Source organism: Magnolia sinica, chromosome 12, assembly GCF_029962835.1.
Source record: "Magnolia sinica isolate HGM2019 chromosome 12, MsV1, whole genome shotgun sequence".
Taxonomy (NCBI): Eukaryota; Viridiplantae; Streptophyta; class Magnoliopsida; order Magnoliales; family Magnoliaceae; genus Magnolia; species Magnolia sinica.
Genome location: NC_080584.1, coordinates 9,217,959 through 9,230,275, shown reverse-complemented (window position 1 = coordinate 9,230,275; position 12,317 = coordinate 9,217,959). Strand labels below are relative to the sequence as shown.

General features: G+C 38.2%; 1 protein-coding gene across 9 annotated transcripts in view; it reads left to right on the top strand.

Annotated features, from left to right (window-relative positions):
- The window catches only part of LOC131220884 (probable LRR receptor-like serine/threonine-protein kinase At1g56140), a 121,252-nt gene that overhangs the window by 21,944 nt on the left and 86,991 nt on the right, over positions 1-12,317 (top strand). For 7 of the 9 annotated variants that reach the window (XM_058215769.1, XM_058215768.1, XM_058215770.1 and 4 more), the window contains exon 1: positions 3,359-3,574. The exons of 1 other annotated variant lie outside the window; for it this stretch is intronic. In XM_058215769.1, the coding sequence (XP_058071752.1) occupies positions 3,400-3,574 (175 nt within the window). In that variant the 5' untranslated portion in view covers positions 3,359-3,399. Of the gene's footprint in view, positions 1-3,356; positions 3,575-12,317 lie in introns of those variants that run through there. One more of the 9 variants, XM_058215775.1, reaches the window with a different exon arrangement.

The window sequence follows — 12,317 nt, the reverse complement described above, 5'->3', positions numbered from 1 at the left end:
TGTATTTTATAGCCTATCTGTGAGGCCCACCTTGATGTAATGTAGGCCATTGTGATGCTTATGAGGCCCATTGGTGCAACCCATTGATGCAGCTCACTTGACGTGTATGAGGCCCAAGTGCAGGGCCCACTTATTATGTATATTGGGCCCATGTGCAGGGCCCACCTGTTGTGTATTCATGGCCCTTTTTGGCGTGGTCCATTGAGTTGTATTCGCGGCCCTTGGTGATATATATTAGGCCTGTGTATGCGGCCTACCGTGATGTATGTATTGTATATCCATGCGATCTAACTTGCTGAGCCCAACACACCAGCTAGATTGCTAGTGTGCTATACTCCAGACAATCTGCTTTCGAAAATGGAATCTTAGCCATAAGTTTGTACGCGGGGTCAATGGGACATAACAAATAATTCCAACTCAAATCATAATCCAAAACAAAAAATATCTTTTTACTGTTTTTAATTTCTAAAATTTTTAGCCTTTTAGCTAGCAATTTTCTTTACTACTTCCATTGCAACAAGTGTTGTCAATTTTTTTTATATATTATTTTCTTTGAATAAAAATTTAGAGACCAAATGAATGTTTAAGAATTCAAGTGGCCCATGGTTTACAATTTAAACTATTGGTTGGTTGGATCCCCTGGCTATAAGTACGACTTTATAGGTTCCATACATATGAACACTTTAAAAAAAAAAAAAAACACAAACACAAACACAAACATGAAAGCGCAACAATAGTATCTTGGTTGGGTTGGATGGATTAGTTGAGCCTAGCCCTGCTATAATTAAATGAGTTGGGTCTAATCAAGTTAGGGCTCTACAAGTCAAGTTAAGACCAAATCTCTTGAACTTTTAGTTAATTAAATTGGTTAGGCTTAGGATAACTTTACTTAAGGAAGGGTGAGAGTAAGAAGTCATTTATCTCAAGTATGTAAAACCTTGAATTCACATGGTTATTCTTAAATTCACATTCCCCTTACTCCACTTTGTTTATCAAAGTTTTGTTTTGGTTACCCTGTCGACATTCCATGAATGCGTCTTAGCCACTTGGTTTACTTTTGAATACCTTTAATTGCTTCCTGTTTTGTTATCCCATCAGTTATGATTTATAAAATGTACTCTCTTTGGAGATTTAGACATTTGGGATTGGTATTTATATGAGACTATAAGTTCATTTGATGAACTATGTTGTTTTACTATTAACAAATGTATAGTTTTCCAATGGCCAAACTTATGCACCTATGGAGCCCATTGTTCACTCCGTTAATCAAGATACTTAATAATGAACTTGGATATTTCTCCTCCATATTCAGTTGCCAAATATTAAATTTTAATCACTAATCAATAAATTAGCCAACCTTCCATGTGTCAGGGAACATGTCATAACATGATAATGTTACAATATGATTACATGAATGCTATACTCTATTTAATTTAGTTGTCATATGTTTATGCACGACAGATTACTCTAGCCTCTTTGTAGTGTAGATACAATAAATTCGATTGACTTTACCACTAGTTGGCTGAATGGTGGCCGGGCTAGTAAAGTTGGTTGAATGGTAGGAGTACATTCAAGGCTAAGAATGTTGGTTTATTTAGAGATGATGATACAACGACTATCATAATAAAAGTGATCGTTAATATTTGTTGCCTGATGGAGTCCTAATTGTTGACTCTTTAAGGTTAGAAAAGAGTTTGGTATGCATTGACTGGAAATACGAATAGCCAAAGAGATTGTAACTGACTGTCGAAGACTTGAATGAGGAGCAGAAGGAGAAATCTGCTTATGTAAAGGCTCGTTTTTTATTAGCTAGTTGGTGAGAAATAACGTATCAAAGCAATGATCAGTAGCTAGTCCAAGAGGATGATCAACTATAATGGGACTAAGACATGGCTTAAGTCTTATGCAAGATAACAATAGTAAATTTTCGATAATAGGTGAAAGCCTGACGCAACCGGTTGAAGGTAAAAGGCCCATGGGTCATAAACTTTTAAATCCTTTGACCAAATGACTATCTAAAAGATTAATCAGTGATTCATCGGAGGGAATGTGACTAAGCCTAATATATGAGCTGCTAGTGTTAGCAACCCAACCTATACAAGTAGAGATCCTATGAGATAGACACGAGCTGGTAGACGATTGCTCTAATATAAATGAGTCCGTTCTATGGTATAGGAGTATGAGCAGTAATGAAGAATGATGAGTTTAACTCTTAATAAACCCATAGCCATATATTTGGTGATGTACCCAATTGCTACGTACACTTGATAGAATTCGCATATATAAGTATGGAGGTGGAGACCGCTTCTTATGAGAATCTAAACGAATTCTCTAGATCACTCATGAAATTTAGGTAATGGTGCATGACCGAAATGCACCAAACTGCAGAATCACTTGTAGTGAAAAACTTGTATGAGTGGCATGTATTTGTGATTTACATCAAAAGGAATTAGTTTCAAGACTACGGTGTCACCTGATTCCTACAAACATGTCTTTCTTACTCTAATGTCAGTTCAAGACTATGGTGACACCGACACTATTGCACAATTCTTCCATATTAATTCGAAATGTCATAAATTTTGAAATATGTGGGGGATTGTTGTACTTTAAATTATATATTTAAAAATAATTTAGAGTTTCAAAATTTCCATCGGGATGGGCCATGGCAGTGGCCATATGTGAGCATGTACCGTACGGATATGTCTTTTCACACAAGTCCAAAAGGTTGTATCATTTCATATTTTGTTTTGAAAAGTTGTGTCTTTTTAAGTATAAGGGTCGCACCAATTGGGTTTAAACCCAATAGTCACAACCATTTTTAAAAGGGTGTCCTTACACCTTTAAGAGTGTATTCTAAAAGTCGATATATAGACTTTATCTCATCATCTTCTTTTGCTTTTCTTTTCTTTTTTTTTTTTCTTTTTTTTTTTTTTTTTATTTTATTTTGGTGTAAAATGAATGTTCAGTTTTACATTCGGAGTATGGTTGAAGTATTTTCTGGTTCGAGCCTGCATACAGTAAGTGCACTAATAGTTGTTGTATCCTGAATGTCGATTACTTTGAAAACTTGTTGCACTTCGGATGATGTCAAGGAGAGAAAATTTGAGTAACTCATGCCACGCCTGGACCTCTACGACTCAACTTCTACGATATGATAAGTTTTCTATATGTCTTATTTTAATTTTACAATTTAAATAGTTTTCCAACATCTAATCTCCAACAAGCCTTTCCCGCATTGGGGGAGTAAAACATATCGTCATATTCTCCTGTCTGTATCTATCAAGTCATGCATTGACTTTTGAGACGACTCTTGTAATGAAAAGGGAAGTCCATCCATTTATAGGATGTCGGGATTTTAAGTTCCGGATGTCGGGATTTTAAGTTCCATAGCTTCATGAGATGATAAGGCCTGGCTACAGTACACCTCCTATGCATGGAATGATGAAAAAGTCCATGCCTAGACCTCTATCTCATACCCTGCTTGCCTTTTGCTTCTGGTGCATACATCTCTTGTGTTTGGTGGAAAGATGCAAAGCTCAAGCTATAAGTAATGCTACGACAGATCCATCTGAAGGTATGCATCCTTAGATTCTCTCTTTCTCTCATGAAAATTTATTTCACCTTAATAAGAACTCTATTTTCTCTTGTTTTGAATCTTTTGATTGAAACCCAACTGCACTCGCAAACATCCATGCTGTGGGCCACCAGATTTTTGTGGATCAAGTGAGTGATGCAATTTCTTTGGCTGAGACCCATCCATGCTGTGGACCACTAGATGGATGGTTGTTATCTTCCATACACCACATGTATAGGGGTGGGGCCGAATTTATTTATTTTTTTTTCATTTTTTTTTTCCCCTGTTTTCTTGGATCCGAAAATGGTGCTGAGTTGCTTATCATATGGACTAAAGAAATGATACATAGCAGTACTATAAGTGCGAAGATCACATCAGATCATTCTAGCCATCCGATCAATAGCCTATAAAATGGATGAACAACATCATTTAAACAAAAGCAGGTCCAATCAACAATCTGAGCTATCTCTTTGTTAGGGCCCATCATACGAGAATTAATTTTATCATGCAATCTTAACCATCCAATGTCCGTGAAATGTGCACCAGACCTAATGGACGGTCTGAGTAAGACAATTGGACCGTCCAATTGTCCTCATGCAGCGCCAAAGTTTTTAACATATTTAAGATAAGATCTACCGGTCATTGGATTTGCATATCCAATCCAGTCCATATGGCATATACAAAAGTGTACTGAGAGATGAAAGCATTTAGGTGTCTTTGGCATGTTTGGGTGTCCACCAAATCCCAAGCGACTGCATCCATGAACAGGGAAAGATGCTTAGGCTGCGTTGGATGCATTATGGAATTGGATTTTGCAATAATTATTTTAACTGCCCCAGTTATCCAATTGGTGGGTATCAATTGGAAGAATGGAAATTTAATATATATATATATAACCATCAACGGTCCAAATTCAAGTAGAAAAATAGGATGAGAAGGATCAGTTCTAGTTTCAACCAATACAATGGGATTCTCGAATTTAATGGTTGAGATTGGCTCAATTGGAAGAATGGAAATAAAAAACATCATCGGTCCAAATTCAACTAGAAAAATAGGATGAGGAGGATCAGTTCTAATTTCGACCAATTTTCAATCGACAATGGGATTCTTCAATTTAATGGTCGAGATTGGCTCAATTGGAAGAATGGAAATAAAAAACATCATCGGTCCAAATTCAACTAGAAAAATAGGATGAGAAGGATCAGTTCTAATTTCAACCAATTTTCAATCGACAATGGGAGTCTCGAATTTGATGGTCTAGATTGGCAAACACGTATATTATGTACGGTGAATGATATACCAAAACTTAAAAATGGTCTATTATCATGTGACTGAGAGTGATTCAGATTTTCAATTTTCATTTCCATTGACTTCATCAAAATAAAGCTGTGGACTGCAAATGTTCTGGTCCACGCGCATGTGTTAGGCATCTCACCTTCACGCAACCTATGAGCCAAAGTGGCAAAAGGGCATACTATCCTAGCCATCTATCGAATTAAATTTATTATTTCGAACGGTCTGGCACAAATCTCATGCCATTCATTTTATCAATTTTACCACGATTTACATAAAAGATGTATGGATAAAAACTTTGGCCAAGTTTTCTAATAAAATTGTGGCCCACCTTGATTAGAAAACAGCCTAGTTTCTTTGCCAAGGGAATTCATGTTTGGGCCTGCGTTATTTATGGCTTGGATCTCATATTTATATACTATATAGTATGTTGTCAATGTCTTAAATTTGTCTATAATAGGGTCTTTGTCAATGAGATGAACAGACCACTCAATTCCATTGAGCAGATGTCGATGCCATCAAGAAAATCTGAAAAATCCTAATTGATTGTTGTACAATTTTGGAAGTGCTACTTGATGGTATCGAAGAAGGCTTTGATGCCATCGAAGGTTCTATTGAAGGTGCAAGCAGAATTGCATAAGTGCTCGATTTGTTTTCAATTTCATTTGTAATACTATATATATATATATATTAGGTGCAATAGGAATTAAGGAAAGATTAGGATTTTCTAAGACGTTCCTAAGGGTTCAAAGACATACCTAGGTTTCAAAGGAGATTCAAGGGGTTGTTTCGAATCGGTAACATCATCTATGTCTTGTAATATTTCTTTCATAGTGCATTACTCATCGCTTTGTATTGTGGTTTTTTCCGCAATGGTGTTTTTTTTGTGAGGGTTTTTTTTCATGAGGGTTGTTTGGGTTTGTTTGTGCGATTGTGATTACTTTGCTTGATTTTGCTCTGTGTGCTTCCATGGTTCCCAACAAGTGGTATTAGAGCAAACGTTGGGAAGTAGATCGAATCTAAAACTAAGGTATCAATGATGTCTAACATGAAGTTCGATGTAGAGAAGTATTCTAGTAAAAACAAATAAACTATGAAAAGTTAAGATGAATGGTATCCTAGTTCAACAAATTTTGGAAGATGCACTCCTTAGAAAGTGACCAGAAACTATGAAAGAAGATGAATAGAACAAGTTAGATAAAAAGGCTAATAACTCAATCTAGTTGTGTCTAACAGATAGGTCCTTTATAATGTCATGAGAGAGGAAACTACATCAGATATATGGACGAAGCTAAAGGGTTCGAGTGTCAAGGACATATATGCCGACGATGACGACTTCAAGGACTCATGGGTTAGATGCCAAGAAGATCACCCCGATGACCTACATATGCAAGATGGGTTCATTTTTAAAAGGAATCGACTGTGCATCCCCAAAAGTTCGTTTAGGAGCTAACATATCATCCAAGAGCTACATGGAGGTAGCCTTAATGGACACTTTGGACGGGACAAGATGTGAGCTCTTGTTGAAGAACTGTACTACTGGCCACAATTAGGGCCTATTTGATTTTCCATGATCCTGGTAAATCCCGAGTAAAGAAGTAATTATTACTTTTTCACTTGTTTGAAAACGAGTGAGTAATTCCACCTAGAAAACCGGTCAAAAAATGTTGACTTAAATCCGTGGGCCCCATCATAATGTATATAATATATCCATGTTTTCCATCTGTTTTATTAGAATATTTTAGGGCATGATCTGAAAAAATTAGAAAGATCTAATGCTCAATTGGCCCACATAAAAGGAAACAATGGACTTAATTTGTCCACCGTTTGAAGTTGATTCTTTTACTGGGCCCACATTGGGGTATATTCACCATCTAACCCATTCATTGGATCACATAGACATGGATAAGTGAAAAATATAAATATAAGCTTGATCTAAAATTTCTAAGGGCCTTAACAAGTTTTTAATGGTAAGCATTTGATTCTCATAATTTCATGTGGTGTGGTCCACTTGAGCTTTGGATTTGCCTAATTTTTGGGCTCATACCTTAAATTCATTTGGCATAATGAATGGGCGATACACATTATGGTGGGCCCCATATTTATTTTATAAATTCTTCGATTTAAGTGTTTAAAAAGTAACTGGTCAAGTCAACATTGGGAAAGATGCAGATAATTACCTTGGTAAATAATGATTACTCATTTACAAGGTAATTACATTTGAGCAAGAAAATCAAACAGGCCTTTAGTACGGATGTGGGTAGAGTGGTGTAGCGCTGTCATGTTTGCCAGGTCTCAAAGAGATAGTCTCAAAATATAGGTCTATACACCCTGCTACCTGTACTTGACGGCCCTTTGGAGGACATATCAATGGACTTCGTGTTAGGTCTCCCACGAACACAACATGGCATGGATTCAATATTCGTGGTAGTAGATCATTTTTCGAAGATGGCACACTTCATCCTATGCAAAAAGATCCTCGACGTGACGTACGTGGCAAATTTATTCTTTAGAGAGGTCGCACGGCTACACGGGTCCCCAAGACTATCATTTCTAACTGCGATACGAAGTTCATTGGCCACTTTTGACGAACTTTGTAGAACCACTTCGATAAATGACTTCAGTTTAACAGTGCCTACCACCCATAGATCGGCAGGTAAACTGAAGTTGTGAATCGCATGTTGGGGAGCCTCCTTCAATGTATTTCAGGAGAAAAGCTGAAGTAGTGGGATTTAGCCTTGTCTCAAGCAGAATTTGCATTCAACAATATAGTAAACCGCTCGACAGGGAAGTCCCCATTCTAGGTTATTTATGGTCGAGTGTCTCACCACACAATTGACTTAATCCCTTTACCCAAGCTCCCAGGTATGAGTATTGTAGCAGAACACATGTTAGAAAGGATCATGGGCATTTATGCTGAGGTGTAAAATAAGTTATATACCTCAAACGACAAGTACAAGGAGCAAAGCTAACAAGCATCGGAGACAAAAAATGTTCTGAGGTAAGCAACTAGGTTATGGTCCATTTACGCAAGGAGTGATTTTTGATCGGGACGTACAACAAGTTAAAGAACAAGAAGATTAGACTGGTACCGATCATCTGAAAGGTCAATGACAGCGTTTAAATTGTTGATCTTTCGGACGATATGGAGATCTCGCGGACTTTGAACGTTGCAGACTTGACTGAGTATCATGAACTAAAATAGGACGAGAACTTGAAGACGAGTTCTTTCGAAGTGGAGGAGACTGATGTAGAGCGGGTCACGGATAATTTCATGGCCAAGATGGACCAGAAAAGGCCTGATCGGAGACAGAGATGATCCAGACCGTCAGAACTTAAAACAGACGTATCTCGCAAATCAAAATAAGTGATCGGATGTAAAATATATGATTTTGAGGTAGGACAAGCTACTTTAGCCACCCAACCCCTGGGTTGCACAAGCTAGATTTGTGAAATACCATAAGATCCACGGTCGTTTTCCTGTTTTTACTATAAATGGTAAGTTTTAACTTGATTATAACTCTTCATCCGTTGGGATTTAGGAGTTGTGCCCAACATGAAAAGTGCTTAAAATAATTAGGAGAACGGTGTGGTGAAGCCAAATAGGACACTTACTATTTTTTGCCAAAAACCTTGTGCACTAGTAGACATCACAACCGTTTATAAATAGTAAGTTTACTATCGAAAGTAAGTCGTGATTTCTAGTTGTAGTTTGATTCTGAAATTTCTTCTATGGCTTAGTATCCTCATTTAAAGGGTTGTAGATTCATTTATTTTATTCGTTAATTAATTTCGAATTTTATAAAATTTATTTTCTATTTTTCTTGTTCTTTTTTCTATGGATTTAAAAAGTTTCCGTGAGAAGTCCAAAGACGTTCCGTGAATTTGGAGCAGTTATTCCCCTGTGGAAGACGGGGTTGGACCTCACGTTCTTCCCTGCTTCGTATAGTCCGGGTTTGGACGTCGCATACATAAATACAATGTAACTGGTGGAAATTGCAAATGGTGTAAAGCGAGGGCCGCTCCGGCCATACAAAAGTATAAAAATCATTCCTATGAGTAGCTGACAGCAGGCGGTCTAATGTTTAAAGGTGAAAACAAGCGGGTTTTGGAAAATAGTTTAAACGTTACAGATTTTCAGTAAATAATCCGAAAACGCAAGTAGTCATTAGGAAATATTCCAATTGTTTTTTTCTTTTTTGTTTTTTGTTTATTTATTTATTTATTTATTTTTTTTTTGTCTTTTAAAAAAAAAAAAAACCTTTTATTCTAATGGAGAGAATTATCATTTTTTGGTATTTGTAATGGAGAGAGGGAAAGAGTCACGTTCACCAAGTAAATTGGGTGCAAAGAGTATATACAAACATCATGGCGGCCCCACAGAGCTTCGGGGGTTAAAGGGGGCTGTTGATCAGGCAAGTTACGCTCGTGCAAAATTCACGCACCAGGAAGGCGTTCTCCAAATACCAATATAGAAGGGACGCAGAGGAGAGATTTGCTAAGCGCATACAAGCGTGTAAAATAAAGGTCATGTCCACTGCACACACGTGCCATCATGGCACGTATCTGTTAGATCCAATCCATCTATCAGTTTTATCCTACCTCGTGCACGTTTTATTCCAAAAATAAACGTTGTCCGCCCAGAATGTGGGCCCCAGTAATGGAAATAATCGGATTGCTTAGAGAATTTCATCCAAGTTTTTCAGAGCTGTGTTTTGTTTTGCTGTATGTGGCCCCTGACCAGTAGATCAACATTTCGCACCAAGTTAGTGGGCTGGGAACATAGGTGGGGCAATGTGATGTTTGTGAGACATCCACCCCGTCCATCTGTTTTGTGAACTCATTTTAGGACCTACAGACACAGATGAGCCGGATCCAGTACTCAAGTGGGCCGAAAACACGAGGATCTAATGTCTACAGTAAAATATTCGTGGGGCAACAAAAGTTTTAAAACAGGATAATATTTGTGTTTTCATTTATTCCCAATGAGAATGATGTTATGAACGGTATGGATGGAATGTAAACACCACTTGAGTCTTGCATCTCTCACTCTTGGGCTCAAGTCCTGAAATGAGCCCAGAAAGGATGAACTGGGTGTATTTCTTATGGAAGTGGATGGCAGAGCTACCTGGGGGGCACCGTAACGTGAACCTGTCCATACCTATTAACAGGTAATTTTATCGTATGGTCCGGAAAATGAAGCAGGCCGAGATCTCCAGTGGACCACACCAAAGGAAGCCGTGGTGATAATGACCCCCATCAGCATTGAAACCTTTCTAAGGGCCACTGTGATGTTTTTTTACCATCTAATCTATTCCTAAGATCATGTAGACTTGGATGAAGTGAAAACACAAATATTAGCTTGAAATGAAACTTCTGCAGTTCCTAGGAAGTTTTTAATAGTGGGAATTCAATCCCCACTTTGTGGCTCACCTAAGCCTTGGTTCTGTCTTATTTTTGGTTTCATACCATATAATAACTTTTAAATAGAGATGAACGGCGTGGATAAGACGTTTGCATCATGGTGGCTCCCACAGAGCTCTGCCCTAATAGATTAACCCCCCAGCAAGGTAGGACGCAATCTGCCTCCAATTCTTGGAAACGGACGGGCTACTCCCCCCCGACACCAAGCCCCTTGGCTGATGGTCGTTGCTTTGTGGGCCCCACCATGATGTATGTGTTTCATCCATTTTTAAATATCATTTTAAGGCCTGATCCTAAAAATGAGGGGTATATAAATCTCAGGTGGACCACACCACATGAAAATAATAGTGATTGGATATCCACCATTAAAATCCTCCTAAGGCCCACTGTGCTGTTTATTTGACATCCAATCTGTTGATTAGGTCATATAGGCCCAGATGGGGAAAAAACAAAACTAAGCTTGATCGAAAACTTTTATGGCCCCCAAAAAGTTTTTAATGGTCTACACTCATTCAACACTATTTCTTGTAACGTGGTCCACTTGAGATTGAGATACATCTCATTTTTGGTCTCATATCATAAAATGATCTGAAAAAATAGTTGGACAGCATGGATGAAGCACATACTTCATGGTGGGGTCTACATAGCACCAACCACCGGCCATTGGCTGGTGGCAGGGGAGTAGCCAATCCGTTTTCCCATTTCTTACGGGTGCGGATTGGATACTGACAAGGTCAGTAGCCAAATGGCTACTGAAGTGACGTCACGAAGCTCTGTGGACCCCACCATGATGCATGTGTTGTATCTATACCATCCAACTATTTTTAGAGGTCATTTTATGGTATTACAAAGAGAATGAGATAGATCTAAAGTTCAAGTGGACCCCACCATAGAAAATAGTGGGGACAGTGACATCCACTATTCAAAACTTCTTAAGGGCCTGGACAGTATGGATACAACACATGCATCACGGTGGGGTCAACAGCGCTTGGTGACGTCACTTTTGTAGCAATTGGCTACTAACCTTGCCAGTATCCATTTCGCACCCATTTCTTACACACATAAATAACGAGTAGCCACCTAGGTTTTCAGCGTAGGAAATTTCTGGAGAGGAAATCCGCGTCCGGAGCGGATTGGCCAGCGTATCACACACCGTATACATAGATGGTGTATTGACGTAAGTTCTGTGGATCTCATCATATGGTATGTGTTATATCTAAATCGTCCATCCATTTGGCGAGCTAGTCTTAAGGCTTGAGCCGAAAAAATAAGACAAATCTAAAATTAAAGTGGACCACACTTCAAAAAATAGTAAAAGATTAAACATCTACCATTGAAACCCTTTTGGGGGTCACAGAAGTTTCGGATCAATATGAAATTTGTTTTTCCATTTCATCCATGTATTTTTTACCTTATTAATAGATTGGATGGAAAATATATATTATCATGGCCCTAAGAATTTTTTAACGGTGAAAATTATTATCCACGCTGTTATTTTTTGTGTGATTCATTTGAGCTTTGGATATGATTCATTTTTTGTTTAATGCTCTAAAATGATCTCAAAAAATAGATGAACGTTATGGATATAATAAATACATTATTGTGAGGCCATGTAACTTTGATTTCATTTGAACCGTTCGTACAAGTTGTTGGAGCTGGAGGAGCGCTGGCGCTCGTCTTCTTACGACACGTATCCACATCAGCTGTATAGCTGGTGTGTAGTACACCAGCCAATCCCGTTCCGATTAGGTGAGTCCCCGGTTCCATCAGAAGGGACGCGGATTTCCTGCGAAAGGCTTTCGCAGGAAGTTCCTGCGCAAGGATTATGGATGGGGTCCACTGTGATGTTTGTTAGAAATCCAACCCGTCCATCCGTTTTTTGAACTCATTTTAGGGCATGAGATCGAAAATGATTAAGATCCAAAACTCAAGTGGGCCATACTAGATGAAACAGTGGGGAAAGGAATTCCTACCGTTGAAACCTTCCCAGGATCCATCTTGATGTATATATTCCATCCAAACCACT